Source organism: Salmo trutta, chromosome 7 (genome assembly GCF_901001165.1).
Source record: "Salmo trutta chromosome 7, fSalTru1.1, whole genome shotgun sequence".
NCBI lineage: Eukaryota > Metazoa > Chordata > Actinopteri > Salmoniformes > Salmonidae > Salmo > Salmo trutta.
The window spans coordinates 19566448-19593517 of NC_042963.1; the positions used below are offsets into that span (position 1 = coordinate 19566448).

The following is a 27070-nucleotide window of genomic DNA, read 5'->3' on the forward strand; positions in this document are numbered from 1 at the left end:
TGAAAATAGCGCCCCCTGTGTTCAGTGCCGGTATTATCGGATATCCTGTGATATCACAAGGTCGGTATGAAAGGTGTGAAAATCAGGACACCGTCCAAGGCTACTACATACGCTAGCTAAACGTAGCTCATCCCAGTATCTACCTGTGCCCTGGAAACCTCTCTACAAATCTTTCTGACAGTACAGCTGGCCACATCCACAGCTCACAGGATCCATGGCACAGCAACTGGCATTTTTGGCTCTTGACTCAAATAACAACTTCCATGTAAAACAGCACCGTTGGTAGAGCACGGCACTAGCAACGCCAGGGTCAAGGGTACAATTCCTGCTGGAGCCACCCATATGACAATGTATGCACTCACTAACGTCAGGCAGATAAAAGGAGTCTGCTAAATGGTATGTATTAAAGCTGCATGGGGCATTCTCTGGGTCCTACCTTCTTGGCCTGAGACCAACACAGGAGCACATACTCCACACACAGTTGGTTAGCATCTTCCGTCCTCACCTGCGTCGCTAAACGGAACAGATAACGGCCTTTTGGTCCTTTTTAAAATCCGGCTCTGGTGGTTTTGCTCCTTCAAAAGGTTTGCTGAAGCAGCAAAGTCCACGCAAGAAGATGGAGAGAAAGAAAACGCAGCACCATTCGGATGGTGTGCACTGCGCATCCAATAAAAGTAAAAAATGATGTCTAAACAGTCAATGCAGAGGAAACCATCCAAACCGACTGAGATGGGAGGGAAAAGAGGAGATGGAAGAGGAATAACATGCCACAGCTGGGTCAGAGCATTAGATCATCTCTGATCCTCTCAATCCCAGTGTAGCATGGCACAGACGACATAATGAAACTGAAGCCTGGTAACACAGATTACATTCGTGGTCAGTCACAACAGCTTTTAGGACTTTTGGGGGGGGGCTCCCACTTGTTGTGAACTCGGGAATGTCCCCAGTTTGAACGTCGCCGTCTTCCTCCTACGGAAACGCCATTTTCAGCGCAATTTGAGTATCGTCAACATTGGCTCAAGTTACCATGTAGGAGATTGAACATGTTAGTGGTGCCACACACACACACCATGGCGGTTTGGGAATTGCCAGGTACCGAATGATATGACGTTATCACAATACTTACGCGCCTGATACGATATGCATTGAGATTTTCACGATTCCATTTGTATTGCAATTCAATATTACGATTTTATATTCCAAACAAATTTCTTACTACACTGCTCAAAAAAATAAAGGGAACACTTAAACAACACAATGTAACTCCAAGTCAATCACACTGTGAAATCAAACTGTCCACTTAGGAAGCAACACTGATTGACAATACATTTCTCATGCTGTTGTGCAAATGGAATAGACAACAGGTGGAAATTATAGGCAATTAGCAAGACACCCCCAATAAAGGAGTGGTTCTGCAGGTGGGGACCACGGACCACTTCTCAGTTCCTATGCTTCCTGGCTGATGTTTTGGTCACTTTTGAATGCTGGCGGTGCTTTCACTCTAGTGGTAGCATGAGACGGAGTCTACAACCCACACAAGTGGCTCAGGTAGTGCAGCTCATCCAGGATGGCACATCAATGCGAGCTGTGGCAAGAAGGTTTGCTGTGTCTGTCAGCGTAGTGTCCAGAGCATGGAGGCGCTACCAGGAGACAGGCCAGTACATCAGGAGACGTGGAGGAGGCCGTAGGTTGGCAACAACCCAGCAGCAGGACCGCTACCGCCGCCTTTGTGCAAGGAGGAGCAGGAGGAGCACTGCCAGAGCCCTGCAAAATGACCTCCAGCAGGCCACAAATGTGCATGTGTCTGCTCAAACGGTCAGAAACAGACTCCATGAGGGTGGTATGAGGGCCCGACGTTCACAGGTGGGGGTTGTGCTTACAGCCCAACACCGTGCAGGACATTTGGCATTTGCCAGAGAACACCAAGATTGGCAAATTCGCCACTGGCACCCTGTGCTCTTCACAGATGAAAGCAGGTTCACACTGAGCACATGTGACAGACGTGACAGAGTCTGGAGACGCCGTGGAGAACGTTCTGCTGCCTGCAACATCCTCCAGCATGACCGGTTTGGCGGTGGGTCAGTCATGGTGTGGGGTGGCATTTCTTTGGGGGGCCGCACAGCCCTCCATGTGCTCGCCAGAGGTAGCCTGACTGCCATTAGGTACCGAGATGAGATCCTCAGACCCCTTGTGAGACCATATGCTGGTGCGGTTGGCCCTGGGTTCCTCCTAATGCAAGACAATGCTAGACCTCATGTGGCTGGAGTGTGTCAGCAGTTCCTGCAAGAGGAAGGCATTGATGCTATGGACTGGCCCGCCCGTTCCCCAGACCTGAATCCCATTGAGCACATCATGTCTCGCTCCATCCACCAACGCCACGTTGCACCACAGACTGTCCAGGAGTTGGCGGATGCTTTAGTCCAGGTCTGGGAGGAGATCCCTCAGGAGACCATCCGCCACCTCATCAGGAGCATGCCCAGGCGTTGTAGGGAGGTCATACAGGCACGTGGAGGCCACACACACTACTGAGCCTCATTTTGACTTGTTTTAAGGAGATTACATCAAAGTTGGATCAGCCTGTAGTGTGGTTTTCCACTTTAATTTTGAGTGTGACTCCTAATCCAGACCTCCATAGGTTGATAAATTGGATTTCCATTGATTATTTGTGTGATTTTGTCGTCAGCACATTCAACTATGTAAAGAAAAAAGTATAAGATTATTTATTTCATTCAGATCTAGGATGTGTTGTTTAAGTGTTCCCTTTATTTTTTTGATCAGTATATTTGTCTGCTGCAGAGAGACGAGAGAGAGCATGAGTAACCGAGTTTTAATCAGTCAGGGAAATGAAAGTGCTGAAACATGTTGGCTCACTATTTAAAAAAGGTATGGAAAACAAGCTACTGTTATAGGATGAAAAATACCGGCGTTTTGGCAACTAGCGCAGGTACAGCCTACTAGCAGTGGTGGAAAAAGTACCCAATTGTCATACTTGAGTCAAAGTAAAAAGATACCTAAATAGAAAACAACTCAAGTAAAAGTCCCTCAGTAAAATATTACTTGAGTAAAAGTATTTGGTTTTAAAATGTACTTAAGTATCAAAAGTAAATGTAATTGCTAAAATATACTCAAGTATCAAAAGTAAAAGTATGAATGATTTCAAATTCAAAATGTACTGATAGCCAGGGGCACACTTCAACACTCAAAACATAATTTACAAACGAAGCCTTTGTGTTTAGTAAGTCTGCCAGATCAGATGCAGTAGGGATGACCAGGGATGTTCTCTTCATAAATGTGTGAATTGGTCCATTTTCTATTCTGCTATGCATTCAAAATGTAAGTACATTTGGGTGTCAGCAAAAATGTTTGGAGTAAAAAGTACATTATTTTCTTTAGGAATGTAGTGAAGTAAAAGTTGTGAAAAATATAAATAGTAAAGTAAAGTACAGATACCCCAAAAAACGACTTAAGTAAAAAATACTTTAAAGTACTACTTAAGTACTTCACATCACCGCCAACTAGTGCTGGAAGCAGGTACCGCCAACTAGTGCTGGAAGCAGGTACCGCCAACTAGTGCTGGAAGCAGGTACCGCCAACTAGTGCTGGAAGCAGGTACCGCCAACTAGTGCTGGAAGCAGGTACCGCCAACTAGTGCTGGAAGCAGGTACCGCCAACTAGTGCTGGAAGCAGGTACCGCCAACTAGTGCTGGAAGCAGGTACCACCAACTAGTGCTGGAAGCAGGTACCGCCAACTAGTGCTGGAAGCAGGTACCGCCAACTAGTGCTACCTAACGCTACCTACAGTAGCTAAAAATTTGTACTAAACAAAAATATAAACACAACATGTTGTGTTGGTCCCATGTTTCATGAGCTGAAATAAAAGATCCCATTTAACCACGTCAGCCCAGGACCTCCACATCCGGCTTCTTCACCTGCGGGATCGTCTGAGACCAGCCACCTGGACAGCTGATGAAACTGTGGGTTTGCACAAACGAAGGATGTCTGCACAAACTGTCAGAAACCGTCTCAGGGAAGCTCATCTGCGTGCTTTTCATCCTCACCAGGGTCTTAACCTGACTTCAGTTCGGCGTCGTAACAGATTTGCATGGGCAAACGCTCACCTTCAATGGCCTCTGGCATGCTGGAGGGTGCTGAACCCCGGTTTCAATTGTACCGGTCAGATGGCAGATAACATTGTTATAATATTGTCCAAAAATAATATTGCGATATGAAACTTTTTTTTTTTTCTTCCATCACTCAACGTGTCAAGACAAGACAGTTAATCAGCAACAGCTGGGCATACAACTAGTTTCACATTGCTCTGACAAGGGAAACTGACTGAAAATCTGACTGACAAAACAGAGCACTTACAAAGTGTCATTCTCGTCATCTCCGCACCTAGAACCAAATCTGTCACAAGAGACAATGTTTTTTTATTTTCATTCGCTTTCCTTTCCGTCTGCTATGTTTACTGCCAGGCTGGTTTACTCAGAGAGACATTGGCAAAGAGCACAGCATCAGTAACTGTCCCGAACCAAACTCACATTTCCAAACAAAAGAGGAATACATTCAATAGCAGAGCCCGACGAAACCCCTCAGTGCTCTAAAAATCACACCAGTACCGTGGTAATAGATTTGGTTCTGGAGTTCTAGACCTCATTCAAGACGCACGTTGCCCATTTCAAAAAGGGAGCAAGGAGGCGAGATTACCAGGTTATCACTGAAACTTGGTGGTTCAGACATGAGAGATGGTGAATGGATAGGGTGATCCCCTGGCTTTCTGGTTACTCCTGTACTGCATCATATTGGATAGCAGGTTGTGGCATTGTTAGTAAGGTGTGTGTGTGTGTGTTTTGTGACAGAGGGATGAGCATAGGCTCCCAGACAATCTGCTCCCTCCACACCCCTGCTGTGACATCAAGCCCAATCCATTTACAGTGCTGAGACCATGGGCTGCTGACAGCACAAACGCTGCCGGAGTACTGCCTGATACAAAAACTACTTGTACAGACACATACAAAAGTTAGCACACACACACACACAATAATAATAGGCATGAACACACTACACCATACTTAAGAATACAAAAACGCAACACACCAAATCACACACACACAACCTTCTTGATTAGTGTGTACTTAAAATACACTCACCGTGCCTGAACGGGGCTCTTCAGTCTTAAGGATTAGGCGCCCAAATGACAGACGTTTCTTAAGTACTTCCTTAAACAGCCAGCGACACCGTGTCATCCCAATGTAAACAGAGAGAGCCGAGAAGGGGTGGAGGCTATCGGTGTCACCATGCACTTAATTGGCAGGTGAGGAAATGATTAAACTAAGTCAGCCAGGTCCAGGTTAAAATCTGAACTCATCATAAGGGGCTGCAATGGCTTGCACGTCTGCGTACCCACATCCATACCCACACATCCAGTCAGAGCCGGCCCTAGTCTTTTGGAGGCCCGAAGTGAAATGTTGTTGGGAGCAAAACATTTTAGTGGCACCCCCTCTTGAGTAGAGAGAAAAAAATCTATATGTTTACTGCAATTCTATATTAATTTCTTGGAATTCTACGCATTTTGCCATGAGGTGTAGAGAAGAAAAAAAATCTATCTTAAACAAGTTTGCTGCAATTCTACACATTTTGCCATGGGGCGGAGAGTAAAAAAATAGCAGGTTTACAGCTAATTTCCTGTATTTCTACTCATTTTGCCATAGGGTGGAGATAATTGTTTGCCGTTTTGAATATGATATCTGAGTGACAATGACAAAAAATAAATAATCAAATGGGAGCCTCCGGTCGGTAACTTGACCAATGTTTACTACAAGCTTAGATAGCTGGCTAGACATGGGCTAATTGAGTGACAGTCAGTGACTGACATAACAAAATAGACAAACTGCTGATGCACATCCACATTTCCAGATTGCAAATTGTGTATTCTACTACTCCAACGCTCAATAGTTGAGACACTGACTGGGGGGGTTTATCCACGGGCCGACAAAAAGGCCCAGTTCCCCATCCCTGATCTGTCGTATTGTGTTCAAGATGTGAGTCAGATTGCTACCAGTGAGGCCGTAAGCATAGACCGCATCCCAAATGGCTTCCTATTCGCTAAACAGTGCACTTTATGCATTCCCTACATAGTAAAAAAAATAAAAAAATAAAAAAGTGCACTATATAGGAAATAGGGTGCCATTTGGTACACAGACCTAGAGAGAATGAATGAGTGGGAGTTGATCAAGCTTGGTGGTTGGTTGGTGCTTAAGGCTATTTCCTGGTTTTGCTCTACGGACTGAACTACTCAGCCCAGTGACCTAAAGGGGTGACTGACCTGGTAGTCTGAGCTCAGTCATCAACAATGTCACATAACACTAACAGAGTTCTATTAACAATACAGTGAGAGTGCAAAACATTAGGAACACTTTCCATGAGTCTGACCAGGTGAATCCAGGTGAAAGCTATGATCCCTTATTGATGTCACCTGTTAATTCCACTTCAATCAGTGTAAGCCTTGAGACAATTGAGACATGGATTGTGTATGTCTGTCATTCGGAGGGGGAATGGGCAAGACAACATACAGTGTTTAAGTGCCCTTGAAGTGGGTGTGGTAGTAGGTGCCAGGCACACCAGTTTGAGTGTGTCAAGAACTGCAACACTGCTGGGTTTTTCACGCTCAACAGTTTCCCGTCTGTCTCGACAACGGTCCACTACACAAAGGACATCCAGCCAACTTGACAACAGTGTGAAGCATTGGAGTCAACATGGGCCAGCATCCCTGTGGAACTCTTGACACCTTGTAGAGTCCATGCCCTGATGAATTTAGTCTGTTCTGAGGGCAAACGGGGGTGCAACTCAATATTAGTAAAGTGTTCCTAATGTTTTGTACACTGTGTATAGCCACTATAACCAACAATATATATACAGTATTGGGGAGTAACTGATTACATGTAATCTGATTACAAAAAACGGACAAAATCAGTTACGTTACCAGAAAAAATTGTCATCAGATTGCAGAATGAAAAACTACATTTCATTTTTTTTATATTTAACTAGGCAAGTAAGTTAAGAACAGACACCTCACAAGTCCTCAACTGGCCAGTTTTATTGCTTCTTAAAAAAATAAATAAAAAATAAACAATTGCAAAAGGGTTTTCTAATGATCAATTTGCCTTTTAAAATGATAAACTTGGATTAGCTAACAACGTGCAATTGGAACAGGAGTGATGGTTGCTGATAATGGGCCTAAAAAAAGCCGCTTCCATTTACATTTTAGTCATTTAGCAGACGGTCTTATCCAGAGCGACTTACAGTAGTGAATGCATTCTTTTTTTATAGTCATTTACAACGTCTACATTGTATTTCTGATCAATTTTATGTTATTTTAAAATGGACAAAAAATGAGCTTTTCTTTAAAAAAAAAAAAAGGACATTTCTAAGTGACTCCAAACTTTTGAACGGTAGTGTACATAGGTGATATTTGGATGTCTGTGAAACCAGAGACAAAAAAAAATCAAGGCATTATTGAAACAAGGACAGTGAAAAATCATTGTTGAGTCTCTTAGAATCCACAGTGTCTAAGGCAGGGTTCCCCAACTGGCGGCCCGTGGGCCGAATTTGGCCCATGGGTGGTTTTATTTGGCCCCCCAAGTTTTCTGAGGAATTCTTTTTTTAAAGAAACATTTTGTGTGTGGAATTTTTATTGTTGGACATAAAAGATTGTAAAAACACTAGGAAATCATCTCCAATTGATTTTAATTAAAAAAAAATCTGTTCATGTATTCCCACCTAAGCAAGGTTTGAAATTATTTTGTTTTAGTCAAACATTATATCAGTTTGGGCTTCTTGCAGTCAATTCACAGTCTACATATTATTTGTAATTATGTTCCAGCCCCCTGACCATCCGCTCCAGAATTTTTTTTATCAGCCCACGACTAGATGATCTCTGGTCTAAGGAGTACTGCCAGAATGCCTCTTGGGAAAAAATGTGTTCGTGTTCTATGGTTACAAAGTGCAGGGAGGAAGGTGATCCATGGTTGGCATCTATGCAGTGGTGCGCAATAGCATGGTCCGTGTTTTTAATTACGAAGAGCAGCTTATGTTCAGATGCAGAGTTTCAACGCTTGTTTAGTTTGACCAATAGAAGCAGCCCGCAGATGCATTTGAGAATGTACTGTATGTGACATTTGTGGTCCGACAATTAAGGAAGCTTTGGATTTGGTAGTCTTTACCTGTTCCCGGGTGGTACATTTTTTTTTTTAGTATTGGTCGCATTGTCACAATGTACACAGTAGCCACACTTGTAATTGACATTGGGCGGGCCTGGGAGCCAAGTGTCACGCTTCTTGGGTAGCTGCATGCTGTGCGTAACGGAATCGGTTAGATTGTGCATATGGCAACAACAAAAATGCGAGGGGGCAATGTTGTGAACTCTCGTAGATGTGGATCATTTTTGAGGATGTTCCAGTACAATGCATTGGACGCATGTATAAGCCTGTTCAATGACATTTATACCCGTGTTGCAGGAACCTGGTGAGCATATTAGCTTTGCGCTCGAACTCTATGTCTGTACTACAGTTAGGCCAAAGTTTTAGGAATTGACTCTACTTTCTGCTTATGATGTACCGGGTGGTTACTGTCTGCGCGTAAAAGTGTGTTCCTACTATGCGGCTTGCGGAAGATAGTAGACTCCAGCTCGTTTTCTTTATTTTTGTAGATAAGATCCAAGACGTACATTTGTTGTCGCGCGAAGGCCCACCCGAACTGTTATTAGCGAGTTGTATTGCTATTACATAACCATAAGCGTGGTGGTATTAAATTATTTGAGGTCTATAGAGAATAGAGATTGTTATCTGGCAGATGAGGAATGTGTGTGAGTCAGTCTTTTACCCCTCTGGTGATGAGAATTGATGGTGTTCATTTGAGAGCGGGGCACATCCGCAACAGTGTGATAAATGTAATGATGTCATCATGGCTGGAGGGGGAATAGAGAGCCACAGTGACGATATCTCAGCCTTTTAAACTTTTATTTGGGAAATGGAATGTTTCTCTAACACGAGGAGGAGTCATTTTCATTACCTCAAAAAGATTCCAATCTCGGAGCTTTCCATCAAACCTGGGAATGGGTTTGTGCAATTATTCCCGATTTCTGTGCAGTGAAACTGTGCTAGGATGTGGAGTCAACAGTGATGCTATGAGAAAGCATGATGTGTAATTTAGAGAACTAGCAAATAGCAAGCATCTAACACTACAAGATTCATTAACAAACCATGGCATATCCATGGGAATTCCGATATCAACGTGGGTGACGAATATGAACCACCGTAAGGGTAACATATTTAAGCACATTGGCTCAGCAAACTATTTTTAGGACATCCCAAAGAGTCAACGTGTAATTTGAGTCCTTCCTAAACAAGTCGTTCAATAGCACACACCCACAGCTTTGTGACAATGACCAAACCCAGTCAGCCTGTTCACCTGGTTCTACTCCACCACAAACGCAGAACCTCTTCAACTTCAGTTATCCAGGAACAACATCACCCAATCTAAACCAGCCTGTTCTGCTAGCCTCATTGTTCATTACAAATGTGTTTAATCGCCCCCCCCCCCCAAAAAACGGCCTATTCAGAGACATGTTGTCCTCTACAAACCAAGTATGACTCCACAACAAAAGCTAAACCACTTTGTTAAAACAACATCACATTGAAATTACCTAGCAACCATGTCTGATCCAAATATCCCTGCCTCGAACGTTCTGTAAAAAATGCACAACATCATCGGCACTAACACTCTACCCTAAGGAACACCTCTGCTGTATTTCGACGCTATAAAAAGCGGGCAGAAATAGAGCAGGATTGGTGTATTAGAAGTAGCACACACCTGCAAGAGGGTGCGTGGTAGAAGGGATGTCCGGGGTGAGGGAAGTGATTGCAGTATCCCGACTGGCTCCACATGATGCTTCTGGTAATCCACACAGTTACTGCGGCTACCGGCTGTTGCTTGGGTTTCTATAGCTGCTGCAGACCTGCCCTCTTATTGTGGTGGAGTTACTTTAAAAAGCCCCTTCTGCTATTGCTCTATTTAACTTATCCATAGGGAGGGATAGAAGGATAGATCGAGAGAGAGAGAGAGAGTGTGAGTGAAAGCTTTAAGTGAAGGAGAGACCGAGAGAGCAGATAGGATAGAGCGCGAGGAACGCGCTGGTGTGGTTAACACACCTGTGCCGTCATCCAGACACCCCAAAATCTAAGCCCCTCCCAGGCCCCACAACAATTCTCAGCAGGGTAGGAAAGGGGTGTGGCTGACCCCACCTGACATCACTGGGGAGACGTGTCTATGTCTAGCCTCTAACCAAAATAGTCAGTCAAGTCAAGAGTCTCAGATGCCCCTCCCTAGTGTCTAACAGGTACCCCCCCCCAACAATCTGACATGTAAACTACGTGTGAGGTCGTCAGCTTGTATCGGCAAAGGCTTCGATCTCTTTAACTGGTATGTCAACGCCGAGCAATATCCCCCACGGTCTCTGACACTGAATCACCAGTCTCTCCCCGGTCTCTCTACAGTGGATCTTCACTGTCTCTGGTACCAGCTGGATCACTTCAATGCGTATCTCCTCAGTCTGTGGTGGATAACGGTAGTCCAGTCTCTCTCTATCCCGTATCGCCACTGTCCCTTACGTGTAGGTCCGGACAGTTTTGGCTGCATCTCTCTGGCGCTGTCTCTAATACATCTCTAAGGTGGTCGTTACCAATTATTAACCAGTCGCTCTCCCCTCAGCACCGGCTTTCCGCCCGGCTCCCGAGCCTCCTGACACAACAGCACTGAGCGACTGAGCACACAGACTGGGAGAGAGAAAGAGGGGGAGGGTGGGGGGGGGGGGGGTGTCAGAGAGAGAGAGAGGCTGCTCTCTTTTTCCCGCCTCATGCTCATTGGCAGGATATGCACTGCTAAGAGAGAAAGAGTGCGAGAGAATGAGAAAAACAGTGAGAGTGAGTGCAAAACAAGGAGAGCGAGAGAGGGACCGATAGAGTTAAATACAGACAGACCAATACAACTTTACCTTGTCTTGGCAGCAGTGTTGGTGGTTTGCCAGTACATAACTCCACTTCAACAAGGGAGTGACCACCACAGCCCAAATCTGGGAAAACTGACCGTTTCTGTTGCTGTATAGGTCAATGTCCTGACCTGTTGCTGTATAGGTCAATGTCCTGACCTGTAACATCCTGATTTCTTTAAAGGACTATAGATTGAGGACATAGATTTGATAGAAAGTGGATATATTTTTTGGTTTACAATAGTCATTTTTGTCCAAGAGCCTATGCCAAACTATCGAAACATAACCATTTTGCAAGTCCAGATGCATTTAGTCCTATTGTATATTAAAAGTCCAATACTTTAGATTTGTAATGAACCATGCAAATGGGTGGAACAGTGGACGTTTCAGAGTCCATGTTCTACTGAACATGACAGGGCAAAATGACAGCGCAGGGGACTGGTCAGAAGGATGTAACATGACAGAATGTTCAGGTGGAAATGTGTCGTGCAGAACAAACTATTGTCTGTCGGACAGAATGAATGGAGCTGATCATTCTATTTCGAGCGGCAGTGTTCAGAGCACGCCACGCCCCTGAATATATCCACTCAATCCATTTAGTGGATATGAATACAATGACCTAACTTCCTCTTGCTCATGTCCGCTCTTGGTACTGGATGGATTGCGTCCCAGATGGCACCCTATTCCCTACGTACTGTAGAACACTGATTTGACCAGAGCCCATAGGGCACTATACACTGCGTGCACAATTATTAGGCAAATTGTATTCCTTGGGATTCATTTTATTGTTGAACAAACACAATGCTCTCAGTCAATCCAAAATGTTATTGAACCTCAAACCTGAATGTTTAACAAAGGAAAAGTGAGTTTTGTCTTTCTCAGGGAAATATATAAGTGTGCACAATTATTAGGCAACTAAATTACGAAAATAATTTCTCTCAACTCACTTGTTGATTCTCAATTTTTAGAGTAAGTGTAACAGATAAGTAACACAAAATGACAATTATAACATTTTTGGCCTTTGAAAAATATTCAGTGACCTATATAGCCACCCTTATTTTCAATAACTGCCATGAGCCTTCCATCCATGGAGTCTGTCAGTTTCTTGATCTGTTCTCGATCAATTTTCGCTGAAGCAGCAACCACAGCCTCCCAAATGCTGTTCAAAGAGGTGTATTGTCTTCCCTCACTGTAAATCTCACGTTTGAGAAGGGCCCACAAGTTCTCAATAAGATTTAAGCCAGGTGAGGGGCCCAGGTCGTTATTCAGGCATCTTTGAGGCCCTTGCTGGCTAGCCAAGCAGTGGAGTACTTGGATGCATGTGATGGAGCATTGTCCTGCATAAAGATCATGGCCTTCTAGAGTGCTGAGGAAGCTGTACCACTGTTTGATGAAAGAATCTTCCAGAAACTGGCAGTAGGTTTGGGAGTTGAGTTTCAGTCCATCTTCAACACGTAAAGGTCCAACTACCTCATCCTCAATGATAGCATCCCATACCAGTACCCCTCCTTCGCCTTGCTGGCACCTGACTCAAAGTGGTGCCCTGTGTCCATTACTGATCCAGCCACGGGCCCATCAATTTGGTCAATCAAGAGTCACTTTCATTTCATCTGTCCATAAAACCTTTGAAAAATCTGTCTTCAGGGATTTCTTTGCCCAATCTTGACGCTTCAACTTGTGAATCGTATTCAGTGGTGGTCTTGTTTCAGTCTTCTTGACCTTGGCCATGTCTCTGAGCACTTGACAACTTGTACTTCTGAACACTCCAGGTAGGTTGCAGTTTTGGAATACGGTGGCACTGGAGGATAATGGGTTCCTGGTAGTTTGATGTTTAATTCTTCTCAAGTCTTTTGCAGTTAATTTGCGCCTTTTCTTCCCCATGCGTTTTTTGCGCCCCAGTTGACTATTCGCAAAACAAAACGTTTGATTGTCCGGTGGTCACGCCTCAATAGTTTAGCTATTTAAAGAGTGTTGCATCCGTCTGAAAGACATTTTACATTTTTGGCTTTTCAGTATCAGTTAAATCTCTTTTTTTGGCCCATTTTACCTGAGGTAATGAGGCTGCCTAATAATTATGCACACCTTGATATAAAGGTGTTATTCACTTTCGCCACACCCTCCCTCATTACACAAATACATATCACCTGAAAATGATTAAATCCAATAAGCATTCAAGTTTATATGGTTTTGGAGTTTGAAAATGTGAATAGAAATAATGATAAGATCAGAATACTCACTTGCCTAATAATTGTGCACGCAGTGTAGAAGGAATTCATTGGCTGCCATTTGGGACGGAATTCAACAGTGCCGAAAGCAAGTGAGGACACAAGCAACAGGAAGTTAGGTCATTGCATTCATATCCACGAAATGGATTTCCCATGATCAAATCTAACAGGGTAGTTCTGGTGAACATCCACTTGGGGCAGTAGGACATCAAACTGAACATGAATCCATGCAAATATTTTACTACAGGGTGACTAATGAATACATCCCAGGGGATAATTGGGTTATAGCTTAATAGCCCTACTACATACAGTGCAGGCAACTGTCAAAATAAAGGAAACACCAACATAAAGTGTCTTAATAGGATATTGGGCTACCACGAGCCAGAACAGCTTCAATGCACCTTGGCATAGATTCTACAAGTGTATGGAACTCTATTGGAGGGATGAGACACCATTCTTCCATAAGAAATTCCATAATTTGGTGTTTTGTTGATGGTGGTGGATAACGCCGTCTCAGGCGCTGCTCCAGAATCTCCCATAAGTGTTAAATTGGGTTGAGATCTGGTGACTAAGACGGCCGTGGCATATTGTTCATGGTACATCCTTTTCATGCTCACCAAACCATTTAGTGACCACTTGTGCCCTGTGGATGGGGGCATTGTCATCCTATGGGGGGCATAGCCGTGGTAGCCAAAATAATGGCCTGCCCAGCATTTTTTCCTTAAGCATGATGGGATGTTAATTGCTTAATTAACTCAGGAACCACACCTGTGTGGAAGCACCTGCTTTCAATATATTTTGTATCCCTCATTTACGCAAGTGTTTCCATGCTTTTAGCAGTTCCCTGTACATAGTTCCTTGAACGATCCAACAGACTTGTTTGTCTAAGTGTTACTCAGAGAGCATATTGAATCGGCGGCCTCAGGCAATTCAAACACCCACCTGTTATGTATCATACATGACAGAGTAAGTCTGACACAATATGGCAGATTGACACCGATTGATAGATACAGGTTATTTGTGTAGGGCAGAGAGCAGCACTCTCCGAAGGAGACTGGTGTAATAGGGTGGTTACGTCATGCTCCTGTGCCGCTGAGACCAGGGTGAGAATGGGAGGGAGGGAGGTGGGTTCTGTCTCCTGCTGTTTGCTTTTATGAAACTCAATTCCAGCCCAATTTCATCAAGGAGAGGAAACACTGCCCTCTTTACCTCCCTCCCTCTCTTTTTGTCTCTCTCTCCCCCCTTGTCTAGAAGCAGGTGGACAGTCTTCACCTGTGATCTTGCTCTGCCCACGCACATAAATAGAAGGGGGGGTGGGGGGGAAATCATACTGTTTCTCTCTCACTATTACGAACCGGCTCAGTCGTAACAAAGATGGACGCAGCGATAAAGAAATAAAATATAGATATTTATTAAATAAAGTAACAATGGTGCGTGTAGTCAGTAGTGAAAGTGAGTGGATGCGTGCATAGATGGTGATAATGAGAGGTGCCAAAATAAATGGAACACAACGCTCTAAAATGCCACAAAAAAAAAACAACAGTGTGTCTGTGTGGAGAGTCTCCTCGATGTATGAGGGAAAGATGTATTTATCCCCGGGACACAAACGAAACTCAGGTGTTTCTGATTTCGCTGACGACCCTCCCAGCTCCACCCACCTGTATCCTATTATGGAAAACAAGAGCCGAGAGAAAGAATACAGCAGACAGAGTGGGAGGGTCGCCACACACACACACACACACACACACACACACACACACACACACACACAAAAACAGAAAATGTCCAGGGATCTTTTATTTCCGCTCATGAAACATGTTACACTTTACATGTTTTGTTTATATTTTCGCTCAGAGTAGAAACGTGGATTTGACAGCATAGCGCCACTTGCATCATTACTGCAACAGTAGGGACTGAAGAATTATGTTCATCACTCACCACGTTAGGTCATCAGATGCTCCAACAACAAAAAAATGCGTATCTGAAAGACAAATCAATGCTGGAAGTTTTTCCTCGTTGCACCTGCGTTTACAATGTATCCAATTTCGGTTTGTGTGATTGTTGGTTTAGCTTTCTGTAACTTTGTAGCAAGGACGGTCTGCATGTGTAGGAGCATATAGCGTCATGATTTCAAGGTGTTCCGATATCTTTTCCAACTGTCCCGTTATCTAGTTAATGTCCATTCTAGAATGCCCTTCTAGCCAATCAGAAACGTGTATTCAACAAGTTTAACAAAGATTATTTAATTTATTCTTCAATCATTAAAAAGGACCTGGAAACTGGCAGCCATTACTTTTAAAAGTTCTTTATTCAGAACTCGGGGCCCATATACATTTGATTCCAACAGTCAGGCCATTACTTTGTCTGTGGGAATCCAATTTTTGCACTAAAATAGAATAGAACCCAGGCTCCCTAAAAGAGTGGGGAAGACAATGTAACACAATTTACCTGCGTCAGTTAAGAATGTTTATATGACAATACAATATGACAATACAATATGAGTACAGTATGATTTTGAAGAGACCGGGTACAACCCAAATGGCACCCTGTTACCTATATAGTGCACTACTTTTGACCAGAGCCTATGGGCCCTGGTCAAAAGTATTGTTCTATATAGCAGACAGGGTGCCATTTGGGACGCAGGCACATTTTAACGGAATTAGAAAACGATTATATAAGAGACGAGCAATCCATTTGGATTAGATTAATTTCTGTCCTTCATCCAACAGTACGAGAAACTCTCCCTGACGAAAGGCATTAATTTAGTTCAAATGATAACCATCAGACTATTGTATTGAGAGGGGATTCAAATGGTGGTGATATGCAAATGTTTCCCTTGTCTTGGTTTCCATTCTGAGTCCCAAATGACACCCTACTCCCTTCATAGTGCAGAATTTTTGACCATTGCCAATTGGGCTCTGGTAAATAGTAGTGCATATGGAATATGGTGCCATTTGGGACGCATCTAATAAAAGCCTGGAAGGCTAGAGAGAGTATTAATCTTCTCTTAGACGTATTACGAAGATGGTATCCAGGAAGCAGATACGCTTAACTTTCTTTTCCAACACCGCTCCTCAGATGATTGCTTAAATTCAGAATCCCAAGGAATGTTTTACCTCCTTGCAATTGCCTGACACAGTGGATTTAACTCTACACCTGGTCCTGGATAGAATAGGTAGCAATCCAGTGCTAAAATACATATAGTTAGCATAGCTAACTAGTTAGAACAATAGCAATAACAGGTTAGCCAAGGACCGCATTCTAACTTGACATATCTTGCTAACAAGCTAGGTTAGCTAGGTAGCATCAGCCAGTTTTGTATAAGATGGCGCCGACAGAGAGGGTTGCCTCGCTTCTAGTCCTTAGGAAACTATTGTTTATGTATTATTCTTACATTGTTAGCCCAGAAAATCTTAAGTGTTATTACATACATCTGGGAAGAACTATTGGATATCAGAGCAACGTCAACTTACCAACATTATGACCCGGAATACGACTTTCCCGAAGCCTATCCGTTGTTCACATCACCACCCAGGGCATTTGATCTGATCCCAGAGGTCGCAGAAGAGGTAGACGGAGCGGCCTCCTGGTCAGAATTCAGAGGCATGCACACCACCCACCGCTTCCGAGTATATTACTCGCCAATGTCCAGTCTCTAGATAACAAGGTAGATGAAATAACGGGCAAGGGTTGCTTTCCAGAGAGACATCAGGAATTGTAACATACTCTGTTTCACGGAAACATGGCTCTCTCGGGATATGTTGTCGGAGTCGGTACAGCCACCGGGATTCTTTATGCGTCGCGCCGACAGAAATAAACATCTCTCTGGGAAGAAGAAGGGCCGGGGGTGTATGCTTCATAATTAACGACTCATTGTGTTATCATAACAACATACAGGAACTGAAGTCCTTTTGTTCACCTGAACTAGAATTCCTCATAATCAAATGCCGACCATATTTTCTCCCAAGAGACTTCTCGTCGGTTATTGTCACAGCCGTGTAGATCCCCCCTCAAGCCGATACCACGACGGCCCTCAAGGAACTTCACTGGACTCTATGCAAACTGGAAACCATATATTCTTAGGCTACATTTATTGTAGCTGGGGATTTTAACAAAGCAAATTTGAGAACAAGGCTACCTAAATTCGACCAGCATATTGATTGTAGCACTCTGGATCACTGCTACTCTAACTTCCGCGATGCATACAAGGCCCTCCCCCACCCTCCCTTCAGCAAATCTGACCACGACTCCATATTGCTCCTCCTCTCCTATAGGCAGAAACTCAAACAGGATGTACCCATGACGAGAAATATTCAACGCTGGTCTGACCAATCGGAATCCACGCTTCAAGATGGTTTTGTTCACGCGGACTGGGAAATGTTCCGGGCAGCCTCAAAGAATAATATGGATTTATACGCTGATTCGGTGAGTGCGTTTATAAGGAAGTGCATTGGAGCTGTTATACCCACTGTGACTATTAAAACCTACCCTAACCAGAAACCGTGGATAGATGGTGGCATTCACGCAAAACTGAAAGCGCGAACCACCACATTTAACCATGGATAGATGACTGGGAATATGGCTGAATACAAACAGTGGTTATTCCCTCGGCAAGGCAATCAAACAAGCGAAATGTCGGTATAGGGACAAAGTGGAATCTAAATTCAACAGCTCAGACACGAGACCTATGTGGCAGGGTTTACAGGCATTACAAAGGGAGAACCAGCCACGTCACGGACACCGACGTCTTTATTAGAAGCATTTCGCTACACTCGCAATAACATCTGCTAACCATGTGTATGTTACCAATAAATATGATAAACTGCTTTTTTAACAATTGTTTATAGTAGCACCGCGTGACTTCTGAATGAATTGAACACTGTTGCTTTGGTGTGTGGCCGATTTCTGAGGACTTTGCTGTTGAGAACTGATTAGGTGCAGCGGACTGATTGACTGTTTTATCTCCGCTTCATCATTCGATGACTGAACCAAAGCCAAATTGGCCCATCAGTTCTCCTCTACAGACAATGGAAGGAAACTATTGGTCCATGGCCCAACATAGGGTAATTTCAAACTCTCCCATAGCAAGAGCACAGAATCCCCACAATGTAATGTCAACATTGCATTGATACATTCTGAGTATGTATGAGGACAGCTTATGGATGTAGCTTTGGGTTTGGACTCAGTTTTTTGGCGGAATCTATGTTGTGGTGTAGGGTGAAGTTGCCTCTAGTCTAGACGCTGATCTATGGTTTGTTTGACATTTGCCCCACCGTGGTTAAGGTTAGGATTGGGCAAACTTCACCTTGGAAACATTTTGGAGCATTTCTCGCTACACTTGTTGTCTTATGTCATCCTGCTGTAGTCCAGTTGCAAGGAACATGTCTGTCACTGAGATGGATAGGTGTTGGGCCTATCTCACCGCTGCAGAGAGTGAAGACGTGTGTGTGTGTGTGTGTGTGTGTGTGTGTGTGTGTGTGTGTGTGTACGTGTTTAGTCTGAAGAAGTATCTAGATCAGTAGACCTTTTTTGGGGGGGGGGGGGTTGTATGTCTGTGCACACACACACACACACACACACACCCCTGTTCAAAGAAACAGAGATTGGGAAGGAGGGAGGGATGAAGTAAGAGTGAGAGCGGGGAAGGATCGAGTTAGAGCGGGAGAGAGAGAGCGAGAGTAAGATGCCGACCGAGAGAGAGAGAGAGAGAGAGAGAGAGCGGGGCTGTCACAAATGGCCTCCTATTCCCTATAAAGCAAATACTTTTGACAGCCCTATGGGCCTGGTCAAAAGTAGTACACTGTATAGGGAATAGAGGGCCAATTGGGACGCAGCCAGGGTCTGCTGGGGGGGTGGCATTCCTGAAATACCTTGCTGGATGTAGCCTTGACAGCGGACAGGGGGAGGGGAGAAGGCGAGGGGAGAAAGGCTGCTGTAGGACACTGATAAGCTCAGAGGCGTCATCACACCAACTGACATTATGATGCAGTCCAGCCCCCTGTGTGTGTGTGGCGCAAAAGGCCCACCTGAACTGTTAAGAGTTACTTATATTGCTATTATATAATACATAATCATAAGGGTGGTGATATGACATTTTTAGAGGTCTATAGAGATTGCGATCTGGCAGAAGAGGTGTGTGTGTGTGTGTGTGTGTGTTTTTTGGGGGGGTGTGTGTGTGCGTGTGTGTGTGTGTGTGTGTGTGTGTGTGTGTCCGTGGCAGTCGGCGCCATTTAAGATGAGGGAGGACAATATTTTTTTTAGGAGCATTACCTTATTTCTATTACAGCATATTGGATACCTGTCATTCATATTCCAGTCACCCAGCTCAATGTAACATCGATAGGTTTAGGCTACTACATGATACTCTAATTTGTCCTATACCCATCATGAGTTTGCTACAACCTAGCCTACAAAGGAAAGTTTATAATTTATGTGCAAATGTCGAGAGAAACTGGAGTAAATCAAGATGACAGTGACACATTCAATACTGCCTTGCACATTCTTGCATGCATATAACTGTTCTGTGGGGTAATCATTAGTCCAAACAAAACAAGAGTTTCCATTGAGACCATTCATGTAGGTCCCTCCTGTTTCATTCCGTTTAAGAATGTCAAGAGTGTGCAAAGTGGTCATCAAGGCAAAGGGTGGCTACTTTGAAGAATGTCAAATATATTTGAATTAGTTTAACACTTGTTTGGTGACTACATGATTCCATCTGTGTTATTTCATAGTTTTGATGTTGTTTTCACTATTATTCTACAATGTCGAAAATAGTAAAAATAAAGAAAAATGTAGTCCAAACTTTTGACTGGTACTGTATATCTGTATTCCCAGTCATGAGAAATCCATAGATCCATAGGGCCTAATGAATTTATTTCAATTGACAGATTTCCTTATATGAACTGTAACTCAGTAAAATATTTTTAGTTGTTGCATGTTGCGTTTATATTTTTGTTTAGTGTAGTTCGACCAGCTTTTGTCAGCAACTGATATTTTTGAATACGGTTGACATATTTTTTGCTAGCAACAAATTATTTAGCTAGCTTCGTCAATTTAACCTTTATTTAACCAGGCAAGTCAGTTAAGAACAAATTCTTATTTACAATGACGGCCTGCACCAGCTCAACCCGAACGACGCTGGGCCAATTGTGCGCCGCCCTATGGGACTCCCAATCACAGCCGGTTGTGATACAGCCTGGATTCGAACCAGGGTGTGTGTAGTGACGCCTCTAGCACTGAGATGCAGCCTTAGACCGCTGTGCCACTCGGGAGCCATAAATGAAATCTCCTCGTAATGAACAGTGTTGAGTGTCCCGACGAGAAGGAAAAATGTTCTAGCCATGCCAGGCAATAATCGGCCATCATCATTCATTTGAATGTATCCAGATGAATGTCAATAGAAAACCTCTTAAACAAACACGAATGCAGCTAATGTGCTGCTATTTTGGTGACATAAGTCAATTCAGGTCAGGGTCATTTCATGTGAAAGTGGAACAAAAATGTCCATTAAATTCACCATCTACATTTATGACACAAATGCCAAATATATGACAATCCTTGACATGTTCTACATTTCAGGAAATACTTGTTTCATGTCTCTCAAAGAATGACTAGGTTGGCTAAATTCACTTGAATACTGAAACAAAATGTTTGACTGCTGAATGATACAAAAACATGTTTCTGAATACACTTAGTAAAAACCCAAAAGGATGGATGTTTTGATCAAAGGTTCAATTGTAATAATATAATAATTTCCTCATCCAGTCAAGGCAGGAGGTTAAACCTAGTGATGGGTAAATGAGGTCTCTGAACCTAACAGATGAGATTCTGATACGTCTATCAGGACAATTTGACAGATTACAGATCTTTGTTGAACAGAACAAAGAGCACCTACTTGGTTATGACGTGAGTGAGAAAGCGAGAGAGGTGTCAGACTGTATGCTGTGCTACAAATCAGCCTGTTGAGTTTCTGTTGTAATGTGGCTTAAAATCCCAAATCCAAGAGCATTAACTACAACAATAGCATGAGAATTGAGAGATTTGGACTCAACTTTCACTTATTATTTCTGTGGCTCCATAGAGAAAATAGCAACTTTTCTACATCCTGATCTTCTTGTCAGAGCCTCCCTGCCATACTTGCGAATATTAGAAACAGTTTAAATAAAAAATACGTTTCTCCGTCTCAAAAAAGAGTATCAGCCAAATAAAATAGAAGATTAACTAGCACATGATAGAACGCTACATTATAGCTTGTCCCATCAGATAAACTGGCAAACGTTAGCCCCACGCGATGGTGAGATGGCGCTGGAAGGGATGGCTGCCGTTTTATGGGCTCTTAACCAACCGTGCTATTTTGTTTGTTTTTTCGCATTGTTTGTAACTTATTTTGTACATAATGTTGCTGCTACAGTCTCTTATGACCGAAAATAGCTTCCGGGCATCAGAACAGCGATTAGTGGTGCAAGGACAACGACCTCTCCTTCAACGTGATCAAGACAAAGGAGATGATTGTGGACTACAGGAAAAGGAGGACCGAGCACGCCCCCATTCTCAGGTTGAGAGCTTCAAGTTCCTTGGCGTCAACAACACCAACAAACTAACATGGTCCAAGCACACTAAGACAGTCGTGAAGAGGGCACGACAAAACCTATTCCCCCTCAGGAGAGTGAAATTATTTGGCATGGGTCCTCAAAAAGGTTCCACAGCGGCACCATCGAGAGCACCCTGACGGGTTGCATCACTGCCTGGTATGGAAACTGCTTGGCCTACGACCACAAGGCAACACAGAGGAAAGGCGGTGTCAGAGGAAGGCCCTAAAAACTGACAAGCCACCCTAGTCATAGACCGTTCCCTCTGCTACCGCACGGCAAGCGGTATCGGAGTGCCAAGTCTAGGTCCAAGAGGCTTCTAAACAGCTTCTACCCCCAAGCCATAACACTCCTGAACGTATAATCAAATGGCTACCCAGACTACTTGCATTGCCCCTCACCCCCCCCCCCCCTTTTACGCTGCTGCTACTCTGTTATTATCTATGCATAGTCACTTTAATAACTCTAACTACATGTACACTACCGTTCAAAAGTTTGGGGTCACTTAGAAATGTCCTTGTTTTTGAAAGAAAAGCACATTTTTTGTCCATTAAAATAACATCAAATTGATCAGAAATGCAGTGTAGAAATTGTTAATGTTGTAAATAACTATTGTAGCTGGAAACGGCAGATTTTTTTATGGAATATCTAAATAGGCATAGACGCCAGTTATCAGCAACAATCACTCCTGTGTTCCAATGGCACGTTGTGTTAGCTAATCCAAGTTGATCATTTTAAAAGGCTAATTAATCATTAGAAAACCCTTTTGCAATTATGTTAGCACAGCTGAAAACTGTTGTTCTGATTAAAGAAGCAATAAAACTGGCCTTCTTTAGACTGGTTGAGTATCTGGAGAATCAGCATTTGTGGGTTCGATTACAGGCTCAAAATGTCCAGAAACAAATACCTTTCTTCTGAAACTCGTCAATCTATTCTTTCTTCTGAAAAGCGTCATTCTATTCTTGTTCTGAGAAATGAAGGCTATTCCATGCGAGAAATTGCCAAGAAACTGAAGATCCCGTACAACGCTGTGTACTACTCCCTTCACAGAACAGCGCAAACTGGCTTTAACCAGAATAGACAGAGTGGGAGGCCCCGGTGCACAACTGAGCAAGAGGACAAAGTACATTAGTGTGTCTAGTTTGAGAAACAGACGCCTCACAAGTCCTCAACTGGCAGCTTCATTAAATAGTACCCACAAAACACCAGTCTCAACATCAACAGTGAAGAGGCAACTCCGTGATGCTGGCCTTCTAGGCAGAGTTCGTCTGTTCTGTGTCCGTCTCCTTTTGCCCATCTTAATCTTTTATTTTTATAGACCAGTCTGAGATATGGCTTTTTCTTTGCAACTCTGCCTAGAAGGCCAGCATCCCGGAGTCGCCTCTTCACTGTTGACATTGAGACTGGTGTTTTGCGGGTACTATTTAATGAAGCTGCCAGTTGAGGACTTGTGAGGAGTCTGTTTCTCAAACTGGACACTAATGTAATAATCTTGTTGCACCAAATTTTAAATGAATCCTAGTTAAATTCTTCCTCTAATCTAAGTTTAGTATTCACTTTAAACATAGATTAATTTGAAACCTGTTGCTCAATGATTTTTTTTTTTTTTACAAATATGAACTTAGATTGGAGATGAATTCTAAACTGCCACTTGAGGTGGTTTAACTGATAAAATGGCAGCATATCTACTGTGGAGAGACCAAAACGACAGAGTTCCTCAGAGAATAATTAGAGACAGGTTGAATCCTGTTTAGTTTTATGATAATTAACTCATTATTAGTAGGCTATTTACGTGCTCATTTGGTAAGACAATTGAGTTGGGGCTTATGATTTGCCCAGCCTTGATACGAATGACGTTATGCAACATGCTGTAACGGGCCTGATAACGGTAACATTGTAGTGAAGTTGCATTAACGTTAGTTTTAACGTGCATTATAGGCATTGATATTTACGCTTGCTAAAAATATTGGTGGATAGAGTTGTCCGTCATCATCATAGGAGTTATGGAGAAGGCCAAACTGCTGGGGAATCATCTCGCATATCTTCTGGGTGATAGGATCAATTTCCTTGGACGGAGGCCCCCCTCCGGTCTGAAATGGCCCCCGCATCTTTTCTGCTGCATCCTTTTTGGCTTTGGCTTTTTTTTATTTTTTATATCCAGCACGCTTTCATCCCATTTAGGTCCCTCTTCTCGTTAATCCGTGTCGATCCATTAAATCCATCACATAAAAGGGCCCAGGTGGCTTCCTTCTTTTTGACAGCCGTGTTGTCTGTCTTGATCCTCCAGTAACAGTTACGTTACTAAATTCCTCCATAAGCTCCGACAATAGTGCCATGATCAGGTGGCTAGCAGACAAATAATAAAATGGCTAAATAACATTAAGTAATGACAATATTTTATGATATCTAGCTTGGTTTATAAACTAGCTAGCTACAATAGCTAACGTTAGCTAACAAATACGTTTGTCCAATACTGGCAAATAACATTTTATTTCAAATCAACCAACCCATGAGAACCTTTCACGATGGAGTTGCAGTAGTTTTAACGTTACATTGTTATTATTTTATCAAGGAACAGCAACTTTGTGGCCTCATTTGTCAAGTAGGCTAGCTACTTCGTTTCAACTCATGAAATACCTCATATATTGGTCTAACATGTCACTAATCATAGTTTAAAAATGTTAAATCATCGATTTACTGATCGAGTTAAAATGAAGTGGTGCAACATCTCTGATTAATTCTAAACCTAGATTTACAAAACCTAGATTAGCTGTAATCCTAGATTCATTTAAACCATGTTGGTGAAACCCACCCTTAATCTTTTTTTTTCTTCACAGTTATGACAGTTACATTTTTATGGCGATCTTCATCCATAACCATCAGTTACACGGTCCTACGGTAATTGTGCCAGCCCTAAAGTCAAGAACACTCATTATCATCTTACAGCAGTATTTCAGTAAAAGTCAGATATTTTAAAAGAAGTTTATCGCGAGTCCAGACTCTAACCCACATTGGTGAGCATCCACACTAGATGAAAGTGTATCGTTCTACAGTACACCTGTCAATCAACTGAGCAACGCATCCTACTGAACGCTGTAGGCCTATTAATAAGGTGGTAACGCAAGACAATTCAGTGCTTTCAGGGTGTGTTTGTCAGTGACATCTGCAAATAATACATGTACTGTACATAAAAAAATAACTCGTATGTAAAATGTAGCAATTCAACGGTAAATGCCGTTTACCCTCAGAATCTGTTACAGCCTCATTGCTCAAGTGGTTTGCAAGTGATTTCCATTTTTCTAATGGTTGTCAAATCCTTTGGATCTTTTCACAGTGCTCATCTCTGTCTGGGCGGTGCAACTATTTGCAATGCATCAGTGCAACAATGTTATCATATCCGGCCAAAGTGATCACACCAACGCACTTTCCCCTTTAAACTTTCCCCGACTGGAAATGTAGCTTATTTTAGTTTTTGGTCAAAAAAATAAAGACAAAAACCACCAGGAAAAAAAGGTGTAATTTAGACCATATTTAAAAGACCCCTGACAACTAATATCAACACTTACATTTAGTTGGAGAAATTATTTGTCGTCTTCTGTAAGTTTAACAAATTCGGTTACCAAACCCCACATCTTTAAGATATTTTCTCATTTCGATCCCCCATGAGGAGGGAGGATAATGAAAGTTCACAGAAGTAACAAGTAAAGGTAGACCTACTAGTTAGTGTTTCTACTGATAGCAAGTTTGTTTATGAATTATTAAGTGATTAAAACCAGTAATTCTGTTACCAAATCTTTAACTGAATTACTGCAATTGTATTGGCTACAATGGAAAATCATATAGTCAAACTGACACCGGCCATCCACGGATGTTGAAAAATAGTGGAAATTTGGTCAGTCCGCCCTGGCCGGACCAAATCTGAACCAATCATTGACGTCTATGTTTCACAAGTTTGGACAGCACAGTAGAGAACAGTACAGTGAAGAAAAGTAGAGTACAGTAGAATTCAATACAGTAGAGCACACTAGAGTACAGTATAATGTACTGTATTGTGCTCTACTAAACGCATCTACTCTACTGTACTTTTTCCTCTCCCTCTAAACCGATTCAGCCAAACACACAGGGCTTAGCTGTTACTGCACAGTCCGACTGTGTGCCTGACTGGCCGACAGACAGGGGCTGGCCGACAGACAGGGGCTGGCCGACAGACAGGGGCTGGCCGACAGACAGGGGCTGGCCGACAGACAGACAGACAGACAGACAGGCTGGCTGACAGACTGGTCGATACACAGAGTGATGAGTGAGTGGTGGCGCTGTTCCAAGTCATCTTTTTTTGCAGTCACTGACAACGGATGGCTGAGTTGATGATTCCTCTCCACGAAACCACATTACACTTTTCACACGTGCCGACCCAAACCAAACTGTGTTGCCAGATACTAGTGGCCTTGATGTTTATTTTGGACTTTATTTATTTAACCTTTATTTTTTCAGGGAGTCATACGGCTAACGGCTTTAATGAAGTGGCAGCTGCGTTCTTATAGATGATGTCGCCATATTGTAGGACCGATTAGAATGTCGACTGAATAATCTGCTTTCTACTATTTAGCGAGAGGCAGGACCTATTTCTATAGAAAAAGGCCAACGTTTTATATGCATGATGTACATGTCAAAAACAGCCAACCAGTGCCCACGCATGAGACTACAGCAGATTATATTGAGAGGTTCATATTGAGCTGCAAAGGAAACCGACAAATGACTGTGACAAGTAACCAGTTTAATGTGGGGGGGGATTAAAAATATTGTTTCCTGTGACAAACTCAACGTTACATATGGCAATCCAGACACGAATGAAAAACAAGTCTTTCACGGTTAGACTTCACGGACATCGTCTTTACAGTAAAAGCGCGAGCTAAGGGACCACTAACTCAACCCTCGCCGCTGAATAATTCATTCTTTCCAAATTTATCAAATCACTCTCGCCCATAGCCGATAGAGATCTAAAGTGACAAAGAGGTGCCTCAAGAGGACCTGCCACGGGAGAAAAACGTGGCAAGAACAACGTGTTCCTACATCAAACAATAAGGGGGAAAAAGCAAGGTTGTTCTTAGCGAAGTGGGTGTTTGGTGTTAAGATAAGAGATTCAACCCAACACTGTAGTACTCATGAGTCGTGTTTTTCATTGAGAAGGTCTAGATTTATCTTACTAAGTCAAT

At 43.0% G+C, this 27070-nt stretch overlaps 1 protein-coding gene across 12 annotated transcripts in view; it reads right to left on the reverse strand.

Moving 5' to 3' along the window:
- The window catches only part of LOC115197057 (pleckstrin homology domain-containing family A member 7), a 172519-nt gene that overhangs the window by 113402 nt on the left and 32047 nt on the right, over positions 1-27070 (reverse strand). Inside the window, exon 1 of one of the 12 annotated variants that reach the window (XM_029758214.1) lies at positions 9871-10001. The exons of the other annotated variants lie outside the window; for them this stretch is intronic. Coding sequence (XP_029614074.1) covers positions 9871-9944 — 74 coding nt within the window. The 5' untranslated portion in view covers positions 9945-10001. Of the gene's footprint in view, positions 1-9870; positions 10002-27070 lie in introns of those variants that run through there. 12 annotated transcript variants of the gene reach the window in all.